The sequence below is a fragment of the Acipenser ruthenus genome, chromosome 4 (genome assembly GCF_902713425.1).
Source record: "Acipenser ruthenus chromosome 4, fAciRut3.2 maternal haplotype, whole genome shotgun sequence".
Classification (NCBI taxonomy): domain Eukaryota; kingdom Metazoa; phylum Chordata; class Actinopteri; order Acipenseriformes; family Acipenseridae; genus Acipenser; species Acipenser ruthenus.
The window spans coordinates 33123661-33143200 of NC_081192.1; the positions used below are offsets into that span (position 1 = coordinate 33123661).

General features: G+C 39.6%; 1 protein-coding gene across 1 annotated transcript in view; it reads left to right on the forward strand.

The window, feature by feature from the left end:
* The first annotated feature begins 513 nt into the window (after positions 1-513).
* LOC117400533 (ataxin-1-like) overlaps positions 514-19540 on the forward strand; it is a 33391-nt gene continuing 14364 nt past the window's right edge. Inside the window, exons 1-2 of the mRNA XM_034000644.3 lie at positions 514-1007; positions 13928-16040. Of these exons, the coding sequence (XP_033856535.1) occupies positions 14112-16040 (1929 nt within the window). The 5' untranslated portion in view covers positions 514-1007; positions 13928-14111. The remainder of the gene's footprint in view (positions 1008-13927; positions 16041-19540) is intronic.

Consider the following 19540-nt stretch of genomic DNA (forward strand, 5'->3'; position numbering starts at 1 on the left):
GATGGCAATGCATATACATTATTACAGTACATTGCAAACTAAGATAGCACTGTGCTGTATGCTTGTTGTTAATGTTTCTGCAGCTTTGTCTTAGGAAGCTGTATTAATAAGGTTTTATTCAAGAAACAGATGGACAGGAAGAGATTGTACTTGGGGGGGGGGGGGGGGGAGAAAATAAAATACAAACTGGCCTCCCAAAGGTTAAGCCGCAAGCCTGACGGAGAGGGTTTTTTTCTCAGCGTTGCCACTTTTGGTGCAAGCTGATAATTCCCTGGCGTTGCTAGTGTCACTTAAGGACACGCTTGTCACATGCTCTTCCAACGTTAGTAAATGGATAAATTCTCAGAAAATGATTTTCTACCCCAGCACAAAGGAGGGAGAAGGGGGATTTATCTTTTTTTTCCCCCATGGAGAGAAGCAGAACTAGGCATTCTAAAGCCTTGTCTGACTGGCTCCCAGAGGATTTTCTTCCTCCCTCCCTCCGTCCCTCCCTCTCTCTCTCTCTCTCTCTCTCTCTGCATTTATGTGTGTATGTGTGTCTCTTTCTCTCTCTCTCTGCGTTTATGTGTGTGTCTCTCTCTCTCTCTCTCTCTCTCTCTCTCTCTCTCACTCTCTCTCTCTCCTCGTGAGCACAGCTTGGGCGTGCTTCCAGCTGGAGTGTGTGTTTTTTGAATGAATACCTGATGAAGTTAATGAAGCGAGCGGTGGGAGGATCAGAGACATTGGAGTACTGTAGGGGAGCTCTGGCAGGCAGCGTAGTCCCATTGCATAACACATGCTGGAGCTGCTTTTCATGCAGGGCTTTATGTGAGCCCAGGCAAGAGGACGGACTTCCTTTTGCACCGGCCTTTGCATTGGCTTGGGGAAGGAAAGTGGGGGAGAATAGTGCCTCCAAAACCCCCTCTGGACTAGGGGAAATTAAAAAAGGGAACTGGGGCATACCTGCCAACCTTCCTGCCCTTTGCTTAGAGAGGAGAGACAGAGAGGCAGGAACTCATGTGATACGGGTAAGCTAACAGGAGCACCTATTTCTATGTTTTGTTTTTTTAAGTATCTTCCAAGACTAGGAGGAGCTCCTGGCTTTTTTCAAATTGATTTAGTTTTAAAAAAATGCAAGTCATTTAGGCCCAGAGGGGTGCCAACCCCAAGGGCATTCTGTCTGTGGTGTGCCGCCTGCGTTTAAAACAGAGGTCTAACCTGAAGTCTTTGTGAAGACAGCAACATTGCAGCTTGTGTCAGCCATCTGAATCAGACTGAGGATCCGCCTCTTAAAGGAAAACACTCACGCAGGGTAACCACTGCCTGGATCGTAATGGAGAAATCAGCCTCCACCACGGATGTCAGGTTCTCTTTCTAAAATTAGAAGTGCAGTTTCAGCTTTTCGCCAGAAGTGCTGCTGTGGTGTAGCTGTGTCTTACACAATCTTACACAATGTTTTGTCCATTTGTGTTTTTATTGTTTGTTAATTAGGTTACAAATATATCAGGTTACAAACTATCGATGAGATATATATATATATATATATATCTATATATCTATATATATATATATATATATATATATATATATATATATATGTGTGTGTGTGTGTGTGTGTGTGTGTGTGTGTGTGTGTGTTTTAAGAGGAGGTATAACTGCAGTGTAAATAAGGTGTAAATAATTTAAAAAAATATATTTATTTCAGGACGTTTTGGACAAAAAACATTCTTCAGCTATGTATTCAATAATGTAATAACTAGAAACTCTTCTGGTGCATCTGATTTCAAAGGAACATAAAACAAGCTTTCACCAGCACAAGCCAAAGCCCTAGAGTTGTAATTCCCTGGGATGAGTGCCATGGATTGTATAAACGGTAGAGTAGGTTTATGGTTTTCTAGTCTGAGATGTGGTGTGATATATACAGCACTTTGATTTATGTTATCAATGCTGCTTATTATTATTATTATTATTATTATTATTATTATTATTATTATTGTAATGTATCCCCAGAAACATTGCAAATGATTTAAACATTTTTGCTCCATTGTATCATGATTTTATATTTGGGTCTGCTTTTAGGTCACCTTTATTACACCATTGATGGAAACAATAATGTACCAGAGTCAAATGCTGCTATTTGTGTATTAGGCATATATTATCATCAATATTAAAAGGAAAAATAAGAATACTGAGTACATATCCATAGTAGTACTAATACTACAATAACTACTACTTCTAATACAATCACTAACTACCCTAATAATAATACAGTTATTTAGTTGCTTGAAATACCATTTAAATACAGTACAGAATTGTACTGTGAATGTTTTTTTTTTGCACTACTGTAACTTAAATTGCATATAAACTATAAACTGTATGCATGTTATTGTGGTTTGGAAATAACATTTTTATACAAAACATATGTGCTTTTAGTGATTATTTCTGGTATAATGGTGTTAGATTTATTTATTTTTTTGGTTTAGCATCATAATCTGGAGGACATTTCATCCTGGTGTCTAGTTTTTTAAAGTGTTCTGGGAGGTAGGGAATCTGGCAATAAAGACAAAACAGAGAGACAGGGTACAAACCTGTGACGCCCGCACACTGCCAACAAGCGTCTTAACCACTATGCAGAAGAGCCGGGCTCGTCGGCTCTCGAGGTTATAGAACCTTTGACCTCATCTCATCTCATCTGATTGGTCACTGATTGGTTTATTCAATCTTTCCAGAACCGCTATCATTGCCTCGTTTTTTATTGATTTCTACGAGTGCACCTCATCACTACAAAATGCCATGTAAACAAATGGCGAAACATGCCGCTGTTTCTCTTTCTACAAAAAGTTGAAAATTGTTCTTGAAAAAACCTTAATAAGACACAAGTCGCCAAGCAATTGGGTGTTTCCCATTCTGGTGAGTTGCTTCACCATTTTGTTAAATAATTTTGTGCGTGTCTTGAATATTGCTCCCGTACATGTATTTATAATTTAGTGTCGGGGTGCTGTGTTAATTTAGTTTGGCAGTTAGTTTATTAAAGTTAGTTTCTCTGTTACTTTATTATTATGATTTATTAAAATACACTTGCCTTTTGCTTTTCTCTTACTCTGTTCATTTCATATGTTGATGCATAAATATTTATTTGATTCATATTGTGTCTGATGGTCAACTCCGTCTTAGAGAACACTTCGGCTAAGAGAACACTTTGCGGGTCCCCGAATGGCTCACCTGGTAGAAGCGCAGCAGCGTGATGTGCAGGGTGAATCATACAGCGCAGGTTTGTGTTCTGGCTGAGCGAAGTAGGCCAGTCATCGCTGGAGACTCCAAAGGGAGCGTCACATTGGCTTTGCGCTCCCGTGGGTTAGGGAGGTAAAACCAGCAGGGACTATTTCTCGTCATCGCTCTACAGCGAACCTTGCTGGCCAAGTGCCCGATAAGCTCAGAGTGGACACCTGCAGGGTTGGCCTTTGTCCTACAGAGGTCGGTAGCTTGCTGACATCCGCTCTTGATTCCTGGGTGAAAAAGGAAGCTGGCTTGGTCGTGGGATCGGACTACGCCCACTGAATGTTCGAGTCTCCTGAGCCATGTGGGGAATTGCTGCGGTGAGGAGAAAAGCGATTGGGCGTTCCAATTTGGGAGAAAATTGGACACACTACTGTGTGTGTGGCACTGATTTTTCTAGTTTAAAATTGAGAGAGCAAATATAGAGGAGGAGGAGGCTCAACCAAAAAATCCCAGTTTGCTACACAACATTTTACAACAGAAATGTAGGCAACCATTCTTCAGGGCTCTAAGACTAATCAATCAACCAATCCCTCTCACTGCCAACTCCTGCTGCTTAATGTGGGTCAGCGATGTCTGTTTCTGCACACGTCTGGATAAATCAGCTTGTAACTGTTCTGATTTTTATTTGTTTTCTCAGTTTAATCCAGCAGGATAAGAGATTACAAAATGTCCTCACTTTGTCAGATTACACCGTAGCTTTCACTTTGCATAACTGGTATCTGACTTGAAAGTCCTGGTCTAGTTTTCTGGGGAGGGTGAAGGGACTGTGTGTGTCTTGTGAGAACTGAGATGCTGAAAAGGATGCATGCTTCCGTGCAGGGCTCTAAAAGGCTTGTTAATAACTAGCAGATACTGTACCATTGCAGAATCATAATGATAAGTCTCACAAGTTCAGACACTAAATCCTTGACTCCCAAGTTGTGTTTGGTCTACCTTTTGCTGGTAGCCACATACAGTCTGATTATTTGAACCATGCTTATATGAATCACTAGCTTTTCGTCTGCTGTCAAATACTTAACATATACTTAGTGTTCCGCATTTCCGGTTTATTCAGAATTTTACCAAAAAATTACAGGATATTTTTTTTAACTGGACATCATTTTTTACTGATTTATACACAATTTTTGTCTGTTATTCAATATTTTCCCTGTATTATTTTCTAGGAAATACACAATATTTTGATTAAAATGCTGTTTTATTTTGACTCCGACATTGTAATAAGCAGCTCTACACTGTATATCCTAGGATACAGCAGACGTTTAGACGTCAGTTGATCAAATAACATTCAGACGTAGTTTTCAGTCACTTCACAAACACATTCTCATCTGATTATGTTGGCCAATCAAAGTCTAATTATTGTGGTAACTGCTGGGTGTGGTAACTACTAGCTTGATAAAAAAAAAACTAAATTAAAATACTTAAATGAAAATATACTATTTTTAGTGGATGAGGAATGGAGAGAAAACGTAAATCAGTTTATGAATATTCAAAAGAAAACAAATGTTTCGAAGTATGCAAAAAACAAAAATAGCAGAAGTGGGTCAGATGAGGCAGAGGATGCATAGCGCTGCAAATACTGCTGCATTGAGGTACATGGTCACACTGACAATAAAAGAACATGCTGAAAAATAAGCGACACATTAAAACAAGAAAGTGAACAGAGACAAGCAATCCATTTATCCTGCTTTTACACGTGCTTTAATAAAAAAAGAAAGCACAGAATGACTGTTTTAATGAGTTTGTCACAGCGCTGTGCTTTGCTGGACAGCCACTGTTTATTGCAGACTTCGTGCAACAGTACTGTCTGTAGTAAAACACCGCCTAACGCCGACAATCTTAATCATAAATATTTGACAGAAAATGGTGAATAGTTGTCAATTTTCTTTTTTTAATGATTTCAAGGCGAATAAACCTGGCTTGTTTTGTGCTGATGTCATGTTCATACCTTCTGTAGATACTATTTCCGTCAGCACAGTGATTTCCCAAACGTTCGAAAAGTACCAGCTAACTTGGGAAAATGTGGCTTTGCCTTGCACAGATTCTGCTTCATCATACATGCCAGGGACATTATTAATCAGAAACCAGAACTGCTACTCTTCATATTCCACATGTAAGGTGTTTTTTTCTGGGATTTTTTCCCCCGATGTTTACCAATGTTTCAATTAAAAACTGTTTTGTACCGATTTTATCCCTATTTTAATATATGTAAAAAAAAAAAACGAAAACGTGGAATACTACATATACTGTGACTGTATATTGTCCAGATGATATGTATTAATGACACTAAATTGGTTGCACTATTGAAGGCTATGTCTTAGAAACTGCTTCTCAGATTTCACTTAAAATATACTTCTGTTAAATAAATGTTTTGTACAGCTGTTCTAACTACACTATATTACAAAAAAAGGTCACCTTGATCTTAATGGTTTAAAATGTTTATGGAAACATAAACTGCAGAGTAATGTTAGATTACTATAGATATAATTATTATTATTTGTTTATTTAGCAGACGCCTTTATCCAAGGCGACTTACAGAGACTAGGGTGTGTGAATTGTGCATCAGCTGCAGAGTGACTTACAACAACGTCTCACCCGAAAGACAGAGCACAAGGAGGTTAATTGACTTGCTCAGGGTCACACAATGAGTCAGTTGCTGAGGTGGGATTTGAACCAGGGACCTCCTGGTTACAAGCCCTTTTCTTTAACCACTAGACCACACAGCCTCCTTATATTCTAGAAGGTTGCACATAGAATAGAGTGGCTCAGGGATGCATTTATTTTGTTATCAAAACACATTTATTTTTTGTTTATTTGACTTAGAAAAAGGAAAGCATGTTTGCTGTGGTCTGACTACAGTTCTACTGCCACTGTAGATGAGTGAAGTCATACCTGATGTACTTTATATACTGTCTTCATGGGGAGCTACTCCACTTGAAAACACTCATTTTCATTCGTCAGCAGTCAGGGGTTTCGCTGTCGCTCGTCACTCTCGTAATTTGCGAATGTTTTTTGAAAGTGACGACAAAAAAAATGTGGAATCGTCACTAGTGACGATCGTTTCTGTTTGTACTATAAAAAAAAAACCTTTTGTTAAAGTCACACACAACGTCTCGTTCTTTAAAAGAAGGGATCGCTAAACCATAGTCACTGCTGCTGATCAGATCAGCGCCTCTGCCTCATCGATTCATTGACTGTGCAACGTTCTCATCCCGTGGTAAGCGACGTAAATGCAGTCAGCCAATCAGCGTCTCAGTTTCATGTTGCGTGTCAGTTACCATGGTAACCCAGACCGCTTTATGAGGCTGTACTCGGTGCTGCTGTAGCTTTCAGCCTCACATTATTCTTTGCAACCTGACAGCTTCTGCCGCTGCGCTTTCACGACTACAGAGAGTTCTGCTCAAACCTTTGCATCCGCAGTGTTCGCGCCATTGCGCCAATGTCCCGCTGAAATTCTCTTAACGCGCTCGTGTGTCCCCCTTCCCTGACCAGACGCAATCAATACCAATACGCAGTAAATGAATGTATGTTGTATTACCATGACATGTCTGACGACAGGCTAATCTTTTTTACTTGTCTGTTTACACTTGCGTTTTCATAATTAAACTCCCGTGCTTTTATTCTCCAGTCCAGTAGAATGCGCTCACACCCGCCCTGGTTACACAGGCAGTTTCACAGTAAAGCATGGACAAAAAATCAGGCTTGCTAACAACATGGCCCGGCGCAAATATAACCTCGTATCCGTTACACCCGACCATTACTTCTGGAAGAATAAGTAATAAGCTTCGGCAGTGACTGTTGAAATATAGGTTATTATAGTTGTGCTTAAAAATACTGTCTGCAGAAGATTTGTGAAACGAAAACGCATCATTACCTAAAAAAAGAAAAAAAAAATAGCCTACGGTAACGTTATAAAATATGTGAAATGTGTCTTTGCTATGACCAAAAATGCTAAAATTCAGTGCCAGTAGGCCTATAACGAGCATGATAAAATTGTACGTATACAGTGTATGTGGTTTTATACGGCGCTGTATATATGTCTACATCTTGCATTGAGAAAACACCACTGGAATCGGAATAAAGGAAATTCTTATGTAATACAGTTCACGTGCAGCATGGTTTTGGTAAGTATCATTTATAATTATATGGTAAAACTATATAATTATGTGCAGTATTAAAATAAGTTTAAAAAATCCACAAAACCAACGAAATACATGTGTATATTTGACATTTTATTTGTAGTTTTCTGTGTAACACGGGCCATCGTTTAACCTGAAGCAGATATACTCGTTTATCATATTATCAACAACACCAACGTGTAAAAATAAAGCAACAATTGTTTTGAATACTGTCCAAAATATTTACTTGGTGGCTAAAAATGAAAAATGTCAAGATAAAAATGTCATTTTTTATATGGAAATTGTCAAAGTAAAAGGGGAAACTGGAAGAATTTACCATTCAGGACAACAGCATTTAAATACTACTGCTATTAAACTGTATCTGTTGGTAATGTGGTTTCTTCTAGCAGTTTTCAAACTGGGGTACTCGAGAAAAAGTCTGAAATGGCAGACAACGCATTTTATTTAGTACCACTTGCCAATCAATCTATTGCAAACTTTTGTCACGTAATTAGCGTTTAATCGCTAACACCAGACTGACGCGCTGTGACAGCGTTCAGTGCACACATGGCTAATTTACATATTAAATATGTACATTTTAAATAAGCCCTGTTGTTTAAATGTAATATAAACAGTTGGGCGGTTACTGCAGTTTGTCTGGGATACAAAAAACTAAGCCTATAGTCTTTAACTCGTTTTATTTCCTGTATGCGTTCATGCCTGCAAGTCAATATTTTATTCTTTTCAATGACCCGATTAAAGTTTATTGTAACTTAAGTACTACATTTCAAAATACAGAATGTATGGCCAATCAGAAACCAAAGTATTGTCATGCGGTCTAGTTTGACAAGCCGTTACGTCTGGTGTGAGAGTAGTTTTAGCTTTCAATCCAGTGAAAAAAATGTGGATTGTTTCCTCAATACTAGTACATTACTAGCAAATGGCGATCAAGGCGAAATACCATCAAAGATTAAAAACGCCAAAAATGTCTTGCGACTGAAGCGCTCTCCAATTTCCCTGCCATCATCAGTGATTTGTGTGGTAACAAGCAGGGACATCAATGACACTGATACTAGGTAAGCGTTTTATTGTTGTTTTTTAATTAGCATCAGTACTGTACGTTTTAGTCACCAATAATTAAAAAATGCCAGTAATATGTTTTCGTATTGAGGCCAGCTGTAGAGATGCGTAGTGAACTTTGCCTTCTCTTCTATAACTTTATCATCAATATAAATACATGATTGCGGTAAACTTGTGCGCGCAAATTAAAAAACAAAACTGTTAGCCAATACTGTAAAATGTCGCAGAAGAAAATCCACTCGTTTTTTCAGCGTGGCCACAGCAGAGTGAAACAGAACAAACAGATCAACAAGTTGTAGAAGATGAAGACTTGGATTCGGAACACCAGACAAAAAAGAACAAACAAAGCTCACAAGCGTCAGATAAAAGAAAAAGAAAACAAGCATCAAAGTTTCAGCCTTATTGGAAAACTCTGTTTCCATGGGTTGTATATAATATTCTAACACTGTTTTTTTTCTTCTTTTTATTGTAAAAAGACATACATGGTATAAGTAATTCATAATGCATTATGTGTCTGTATGTAGCTTTTCAGGGCAAATAAATCTGGTTCTTGAGTTTTAATGTTCTAAAACTTTACAGCTGTACATTACCAATTTATTTAAACTGTAGAGCATTATTAAAACGGTTTAAATTAAATAATTGTTTTGGTCAATACAGTGATTTAAGGTATAAAATAAAAACAGGATTCATAACACCCTTGAAGACTTGAGCTGTGCGCCAGTAGTGACTACTGAATATCTGGAGTGACTAATGTTTTTAGAAAGGATTAGTCACTAGTGACTACAAAAATCTAGAACCCAGGGGAAACCCTGTCAGCAGTGCTTTTAAAAACACATGACATGCCTCTGCCCTTTACAACAGGGATGTGAGCTTCTCTCCTTTAACCAGCCAAGGGATTCTCTAGAGCTGTAGGGCAGCAGCCAGTGTTTTGTGTAGCCTTGTAAGTCTGACTCATTCTTAGCAGCTCATGGGATTTAATTAGGGGGAAACTACTGTTAAACAAGAAGGCATTTTATGCAAATGAGTAGAAAGTAGGTGCCGTCGCGTCAGCGTCTCTTAGATCATCAGTGCTATGGATCCTCTGCAGCTCTCTGAAAACACATTCGTTTTTGAAAAAAATAAGAAAGAAAAAGCCTATTGATTATGCAAGTCTTCTGATGTAGTCAACGGATACACACAGTTTAGAGTAGCTTGGCTACTGCTAAGTGAAATTAGGCAATTACCATAAGTTCTAGGCAGATATTAATGCTGTTGCTTTAAATCTGTATTTATACTGCTGATGTTTTCATCTAGGGGTTATTTATTGACCCACTTATAAATCTAACAACATAAAAAAAAAAAAAAATGAGGTTCACAAACAAATTACGTTTATAATTTTAGAGACCCCCCCAAGATCAGCCACTGTTTAGATAATTAAAATAGACCATTATACATTTCAAATAAAAATAAAAACTGACTTTACATTCTGTATGCTTGGAATGTCATGTATATGATGTATACATCAAATAAAAACTTTACACAGAAATCATCCAAGCAGAATGTGACAGTTCCTTTTACAGTATTAATAAAAATTGCCAAATTGCAAAAACTTAAAGTTCAGTTCCTTTGGCAGTACCCCCAATTTTGGTTCTGTTCTGTCTGTTTAAATTGTTGGATTTCTAAATTTAAAAAATCCTACTTCTGTTTAAAGGGTACGTAAGGACCTTTTTATTTTATTGTGTTACATGATCCCATGTGTTGCTACAACTGTTTACGTAAGGTGTGTGTATTGTTTTAATAATATGGTTTTTTTTTGTGTTTTTTTACATTTTGACCACGTTTTTAAACTTTTAAATTACATTCCCTTCCTCAAGATGGCTTCCCATGTACCTGCATGTACCTCTCAGAACTACATTTCCCATCATCCTCCTGCTCACTGGTAAATCTATCTCAGTTACATATGTGAGCAAGAGGATGATGGGAAATGTAGTTCTGAGAGGTCCAATGCGAGTACATGGGAAGCCATCTTGAGAAGGGAATGCAATTTAAAAGTGTTTAAAAAGTGGTCAAAATGTAAAAAAAAAAAAAAATTAAAACAATACACACACCTTATGTAAACAGTTGTAACACAATAAAATAAAAAGGTCCTTATGTACCCTTTAAAATATGACAGGGATTGAAGATTGATGTATATACTCAGATCTACCCAGATCCTCTTGTGATGTTTTTGTAGAAATATTTATTTCTAAAGCTGACTAAAATATTTCACAAAAATAATCCCCAACTTTGCCACAGGAGGCAGTGTGGTCCAGGGCTTGTAACCAGAAGGTCGCTGGTTCAAATCACACCTCTGCCACTGATGGTCACCGGTTCAAATCCCACCTGCGCCTCTGACTGACTCACTGTGTGACCCTGAGCAAGTCACTTAACCTCCTTCTTCTCCATCCTGCGGATGTTAAATCAATGTCCTATTGTAAGTGACTCTCATATAACGCACAGTTCACAACCTACCTGTAAAAATGTATTTTTGTTTATGACTGTAAGTCACCCTGGATAAGGGTGTCTGCTAAGAAATAAATAATAATAATAAAGCGCTTTGTGATGGTTGTCCACTATGAAAGGCGCTATATACAAATAAAGATACTATTATTATTATAAGTGGAATATTTGAAAATGATGAATTTCAGAGAACCAGAGAACAGGGCATTGAAAGTACTACTTAAACTTCATCGTCACCTCTGTATATTCTCATTCGAAATGACTCTGTGCCAAGGTCCAAAACAATGTAGGTGTTGATGGCTAAGAGCAAATGCAATGGTATACTTAGGGCTTAAACTATACTGTATCTATTTTGATAAGTGCCTAAAATAACTTTTAGAGGAACGCTGATCAGATACAAACAGTTAATTCAAAAGTTAAGTGCCCAAACCTCTGAAACATGTTGCACAATTAACAGGTTTCATGATTTTTCAATTAATAGGCGAGTCGTTTGCACGGTATTTTGGGTACTTGAAAAAATATACACTGACTAGTTCAAGTAAATATTTGTTTTGCCTCTACTTTATCATGGAGTGATCTCTGCCCTTGATGGCAGTTTGGGTTTATGTGATGTTTCAACTAATACTGGTCACATTGTTGTAAGGAGGATGAAATTGATAGGAAATCTTAAGGTATAGTCTGGGGTTAAATGCAATTGCAGAAAAGCCAGCATTTTCTGCTGATTTCCTAGTGACCAGATATGCTTCTGCAAACATACTGTCCTGTGCTGAAGGATAATGATTTGTATCTTGGTAAGCTGACTGAATCAACTTCACTGAATTGTACTGAAAAGTACTCCATAAGGATGTATTGTTCCACAGCAGAGGTTTTCAAACTGTGACGAGGTTATTAGGGCGGTGCCAATACTTGACTGGAAAATACTTTTTTCTGACTTTCTGCTGATTTGTAAAAGCTCTGCGGTAAATGGCAGACTCGGTGGGCCTGCCTCCAGGATGATTGACTCAATCAACTACCCAGGCAGGGATCATGTTTAATCTGACCAATCCCCTGTTAAATCTGACCAATCCTCGTCCACAAAGCTTGTGTTGTTTCAGACCTATTGTAGCTCAGCGACTATCGCCCAGACCTCCTTCATTTGAAAGTGCAGCGGCGGCGGGTTTTAATATCAAATACATTTTGTTCACAAATAATATCAAATAAAAAAACTAGATTGATACACCTGTAGTTTATAAATAGGAGGGGGGGGGGGGGGTCTTAGCTTTTAGTTACATTTACGGGTTTTGCTGCAGAATGTAGAAAACGGACAAACAAGGGTGCAACATTTTATTAAATAAAACTTTTATAAAGTTATAATAAAAAAAAATTAAGCTGGACAAATATTACTATTACAAATATTAAAATTACTATTCGTAATTGCATTAACATTAATATAAGACTAGTCCCTTATTAAAATGTTGCACCCTCGTTTTCTCGATCTTTATTCCGTTTTTAAAAGTGAAAGTAATGACTTGGAGGATTTATAAGCCCATTTAGTTGTTTCACAGCAAAACACCGTAAATGAAACTGATTTTATTATTATTATTATTATTATTATTATTATTATTATTATTATTATTATTATTATGATTGTAGTATTGTTAATACAGTATACATTTTATTCCAGAAACAAACAAATTGAAATGCATTTCAATGATTGTAGATTAAAAGCACTAAGGGCGTGTGGCCAAGTGCCCGCCCCCTGTGCGTATTTATGTGTTATGTGTTGTGTGTGGAGTGTTAATTATATTGCTGCATGGGATATAAATGGGTCTGTGTAGCATGAGTGATTTAAAATATATAGTTGTATTTAGGCACGGGGATTGCAAAAACACTTCACGTGCATTTAAAGTACGTAATAGTATGTGAGCACGGGATTGCACAAATTAGTTCACATGCCAGGATTCAAGTGAATAATTAATTAGTAATTGAATCCCGGCACAACAGTATATATGTTGGTTGCCAGTCTGTCTGGGTTTACCAATCCTGGACATGCATTTGTACCCCCAGAATACTGGCAGGAGATTGGGGTCCGAATGGCATGCCCGGGATTGGTGAAGGCAGATGGATGGTGCGATTTAATGCGAAGAGATAAATAGGAGTTGTGCGAGTGAGTAACAGAGGCTGTCTGAGTGAGAGAGAGGTAGACTGGAATTTAGCACAGAGAGGTTTTTATTATTTGGTTTTGCTTTGGCATGGTCCTTAATTGTTTATTTGTCCTATGCTAATAAACTGCTGAATTCAAGCACAAAGCTACTGCCTATGTGGAGCCTGCTTTCCTTTTACACGCAACGTTACAATATGTTATTTTAGGAATAATAATTTGTTTTCTAAATATTGTACTGTTTACTAGAGGGGGGGGGCACAGCAAAAAAAAATCTTTGAAAGTGGACGCAGCAAAAAAAGTTTGCGAACCCCTGTTCTACAGTGACACTATATGGATTAGCATAAAAAGTTTGCTTCCCCTTCATGCTGAAGTAATGTTGTCAGAATGTTACCAGTTTGAGGGGGAAAATTACACATTTATTTTCAGATTTCTAACAACATTTTTGTTACACTATTTTTAAGTGATGAAACTGCTTCAGTGATCAAAATGAATGAAGTGGAATTAATGCAATCCACCCTCTCACATCATGCCCTGAGCCACAGGATGAGAATGACAATATAAAATCTAAAACAAAACAATACTTTTAAAAGATATAAATAAATTGTCTGCAGAAAATGTAATTGAAGAATGTCAAGCAGAATTCTCAGAAAGATTTAATTGCTAGTAGTAATAATAATCAAAATAACCAATAAGATTAATTATAGATCTGCATGCTATACGAATGGAAAAATATAATACAGTACAATTATATGAAACTGGGCAGAGTCCTTCTCACCCAGCTCGTAAAATCAGCAGTGAAGTGTGACTCACCAAATTTCTCCTGTCTGATCTGTTTTGTTTCCTTTACTTACAGATTGCTAGATCAGTTGAGGAGGCTTGCGCTCAGTGGGAAATGATTCCTCATGAAGTCCCTGGATCGCTTTCTGACAGCAGGTGTGACTTCCAGTGCGTTAGACTGAGATCTGTGACGTCAGACACTGAAGCCAGTCAGTGAGTGGGTGGGAGGAACAGATCACGGAGCGAGCAAACGACAAACCATGAAGTCCAACCAGGAACGGAGCAATGAATGTCTGCCCCCGAAAAAGCGCGATTTCCCTGCCAGCAACCTGTCATCTGATGAGAAGCCGTTGGTGGCCCCAGCCAGCGAGAGCCAGCGTGGGGAGAACCTGGCCTGGCTTGCCAACGTGGCTAGCAGGCAGAACAACATGGGTAGCGGGCGGCACAGCAGCACAGGGATCCCAGCCGAGGCGCAAGACGTAGCCTTGTACAAACCACTCCCTACCACGGTGGACTATTCCTCTTCAGCCAGAGTTCCTAGTACGGATGCTACCATGGCAATGCTCCCTACTGTGTATCCTTCGACTCTCTCCCAGCCGGGGATGCCAATCTCTTCTTTGCAGAATTCACAGCTCCCACACGCTTTACAATTCATCAGCTCACCATACCCAGGGCCTTACACCAGCTACATCCCCTCACAGCTCATCTCTTCGACCGCAACCTCAACCGCCACACCCTCTTCCCAACGCTCACAGCTCGAGGCCTATACCGCCGCTGTTATGTCACAAGCGCAGGCCTCCAAAGCCGAGCACCACCAACACCAACAGCACCACATGGTCCGGACGCCTGGGTTGATTGCAGCCGGGACACCGCCACCTTTTGCACAGCCGCCCAATCAGTACGTCCAGTTTGCAGGCTCACCTTCGGGCATCGGCAGGGCTGTCTCCTCCCCTCCCGCCCACATCCCGCTTCACCTCCACTCCCACCCAGCTGTCATCCCTCATGCCCTCACCCTTAGCGGGAATTCGCAACTGGTGGTCCATTACACAGATGGACACCTTTCTGCGGCTTCTACTAAGAAGCTCCAGGAAGACGGGCGGACACGCGAAGTTCTAAACGGCGAGATGGATAAGGGCAGACGCTACAGCCTGTCCCACGAGGCCAGCCTGGGCAAGCCTAACACTGGGGGCAAGGGAGACCCCCACCATCACCACCAACACCAGCAGAAACAGCAACAACAACAATACCACCATTACGAGACCCGTCATATGGTGCTCCCTGCTGAATACAACACACAGGAAACCTCAGGCATACGGACCTCACTGATGCTGGTGCCCAATAGCCATGCCTCCAGCAGCACAAATTTAGAGGCAATCAGGGAGCAGTCGCCTTCCTCGGTTACCCACATGGAGAAGACCGGGCTCTGTCTGGGGAAGCCCAATTCGAGATCCTCCTCATACACTCTCTCCTCCCCACAGCTTGGCTCAGATGGCTTAAAGGCAACAGTTGCCACTCTTTCTCCTCACACCGTTATCCATACCACCCACAGCGCCACAGAGCAAATCTCTATGGGACTGTCTGCCGCATCCTACTATCCCAACGCTGCCCAACAGCCCATCATTGGCTACATTGCCGGCAGTGGCCAGCAAGAGCAGCAGCAGGCCGTCAGCTACCACACCAACCTGCCACAGCACTTGGTCATCCCCGGTAGCCAATCTCTACTGATCCCAGTGGGTGGTGGCAGTGGGGAGGTAGAAGCCAGGTCTACTATCGTGACCTCATCCCTGCAGTTCGCAGCAGTGCCTCACACCTTTGTCACCACCACAGTCCCCTTCGGGGCTGCAGAGACCCTAGTCAGCCAGCCTTCGACCACCTACCACGCAGCCATGGTACAGGCACAGATCCACCTGCCCATGGTTCAGCCCATGGCCACTGCCACACCTCCAAGTATGCTGACACCTCCTGCCACATCCTCCTCCCTGCCCCCTTACTTCATGAAGGGCTCCATCATCCAGCTGGCCAACGGGGAACTGAGGAAGGTGGAGGACCTTAAAACAGAGGACTTCATCCAGAGTGCTGAGGTCAGCAACGACCTGAAGATAGACTCCAGTACAGTGGAGCGGATCGACAGCAGCCAGAACCCCAGCTTTGCCATCATCCAGTTCGCAGTAGGAGAGCACAGAGCTCAGGTAAGGTTTACACCAGGGCATACACCAATATAATTAATTTCAGGCTTAAATTGAATTATCAGGCTTCAAATTTGCCTGATAATTCTATTAAAAAATCTCATTTTCTTCTTGGTATCTCAAAAATGTATCCTGGTTTAGTTTATGGCGGTGCAGCTGCCAGAATTCCGTAAACCCATTAAAATGCGACAGATCTCAGCCAAAATTATTTTGTTTGTATCCATTCCATTTTGTTTTATTATTATTGTTAGACTGGAAAGAAACAGTTTGTAGCTCCTTCTTTCAAATCATTTTTATCATAATTCAGTTTTATACTCAAATATACTGGATGACTGTTTTTCCATACCTAAAAAAAAAAAGAATATATATATATATATATATATATATATATATATATAATCAAGCTTCTCCCCAGGCTTTTTCAGCCGGGCGGCGACAGCTACTTCGCTAAGGATTAATTGCGCTTCTAGCAGACTAGATCACTTGCGCGTTGCTGGGCGAAAAAAAATAATCTTGGAACCACATGACAGCTGTGTTACGTCTCGACACAACATTTAACCAATCAGAGAGTTGAAGGGGCAGGTTTTTAAGCACTTCGAGAGGCTAAAACGTTAAAAATGACTGCCAAAAAAATTGATTATTTTCAAAGCAAAAATAGTTACAATTAATGCAGGGTTTTCAAAGTAAGCCGACAATCTGCGCAATCCACCGCCTAATACTATATTTGTGCCGGCTACCTTATTAAAAAGATATTAAGATTATTTTCGGGTATTATCATTCAGTCCATTTTTTGTCTTATTAATGTACTGTAAGGTGATATATAGTTCATAATAGCTGTACATATGCACCAACATTTTTGTTTAAATAAATGAAAAAAAAAGCGTATTCCTTTTGTTGTGATATCGTAAACATATGTACCCAGGTGCTTGTGAGAGATATGGGGGTTCATGTATAGAAGCTGTACGCCTTTAAGAAGAAAGGTATGATGGGCTATCATCTGAACACTTGTCACCTGACATACCAATGCTTAAGTGCAGAGGTGCTGGATTATTACACTCCAGTTTCATGCAACAGTTATGATGGTGACTAAACGTATGGGAGTACTGTTGTGTTAAAACAGTTGCATTCCAAAAATGTAGAACAGCGAAAAACGAAAATAGAAGTGCATTAAAAAATGCCCTGAAAACTTAATATAAAGAAAACAATTTAAATGAAGCAATATGCTCAATAATTAAGCTAAAAAGGAAGTGAAAAAAAGGTTACCTTTTTTTTTGTGAACTCCAGTAAACCTACAATATCTTTCCCCAGTCAAATCGTAGAGTGCCTAAATAAGCACGGTAATTCACCATAATAAAAAAACAGTAATGAAAAAGAAAATGTAGAACATAAAAAAGCGTGACCAGAGATAGTCAACGAAAAACAACACATTATTCAATGTCTTTGATGTGTTATATATTTAAGGTAAGGCAAGTTTATTTTTCCGTTATAAGTGCTCCTGGCTATAATGTTCTGCCACCTGGCTGTACAGAATTCCTGGGGAGAACTGTATGTGTGTGTGTGTGTGTGTGTGTGTGTGTGTGTGTGTCTCTCTCTCTCTCTCTCTCTCTCTCTCTCTCTCTCTCTCTCTCTCTCTCTCTCTCTCTCTCTCTCTCTCTCTCTCTCTCTCTCTCTCTCTCTCTCTCTCTCTATATATATATATATATATATATATATATATATATATATATATATATATATATATATACAGTGCCTTGCGAAAGTATTCGGCCCCCTTGAACTTTGCGACCTTTTGCCACATTTCAGGCTTCAAACATAAAGATATGAAACTGTAATTTTTTGTGAAGAATCAACAACAAGTGGGACACAATCATGAAGTGGAATGAAATTTATTGGATATTTCAAACTTTTTTAACAAATAAAAAACTGAAAAATTGGGCGTGCAAAATTATTCAGCCCCTTTACTTTCAGTGCAGCAAACTCTCTCCAGAAGTTCAGTGAGGATCTCTGAATGATCCAATGTTGACCGAAATGACTAATGATGATAAATAGAATCCACCTGTGTGTAATCAAGTCTCCGTATAAATGCACCTGCACTGTGATAGTCTCAGAGGTCCGTTTAAAGCGCAGAGAGCATCATGAAGAACAAGGAACACACCAGGCAGGTCCGAGATACTGTTGTGGAGAAGTTTAAAGCCGGATTTGGATACAAAAAGATTTCCCAAGCTTTAAACATCCCAAGGAGCACTGTGCAAGCGATAATATTGAAATGGAAGGAGTATCAGACCACTGCAAATCTACCAAGACCTGGTTGAACTTTCAGCTCATACAAGGAGAAGACTGATCAGAGATGCAGCCAAGAGGCCCATGATCACTCTGGATGAACTGCAGAGATCTACAGCTGAGGTGGGAGACTCTGTCCATAGGACAACAATCAGTCGTATACTGCACAAATCTGGCCTTTATGGAAGAGTGGCAAGAAGAAAGCCATTTCTTAAAGATATCCATAAAAAGTGTCATTTACAGTTTGCCACAAGCCACCTGGGAGACACACCAAACATGTGGAAGAAGGTGCTCTGGTCAGATGAAACCAAAATCGAACTTTTTGGCAACAATGCAAAACGTTATGTTTGGCGTAAAAGCAACACAGCTCATCACCCTGAACACACCATCCCCACTGTCAAACATGGTGGTGGCAGCATCATGGTTTGGGCCTGCTTTTCTTCAGCAGGGACAGGGAAGATGGTTAAAATTGATGGGAAGATGGATGGAGCCAAATACAGGACCATTCTGGAAGAAAACCTGATGGAGTCTGCAAAAGACCTGAGACTGGGATGGAGATTTGTCTTCCAACAAGACAATGATCCAAAACATAAAGCAAACTACAATGGAATGGTTCACAAATAAACATATCCAGGTGTTAGAATGGCCAAGTCAAAGTCCAGACCTGAATCCAATCGAGAATCTGTGGAAAGAACTGAAAACTGCTGTTCACAAATGCTCTCCATCCAACCTCACTGAGCTCGAGCTGTTTTGCAAGGAGGAATGGGCAAAAATTTCAGTCTCTCGATGTGCAAAACTGATAGAGACATACCCCAAGCGACTTACAGCTGTAATCGCAGCAAAAGGTGGCGCTACAAAGTATTAACTTAAGGGGGCTGAATAATTTTGCACGCCCAATTTTTCAGTTTTTTATTTGTTAAAAAAGTTTGAAATATCCAATAAATTTCGTTCCACTTCATGATTGTGTCCCACTTGTTGTTGATTCTTCACAAAAAATTACAGTTTCATATCTTTATGTTTGAAGCCTGAAATGTGGCAAAAGGTCGCAAAGTTCAAGGGGGCCGAATACTTTCGCAAGGCACTGTATATATATATATATATATATATATATATATATATATATATATATATGTACAAGAAAAGCAGAAGCTTAAGTAAGGCCCTCATGAAAATGTAGTATCACAAAAGGCCATAAAAATAGAATGACAGTGAACAGTATTAGT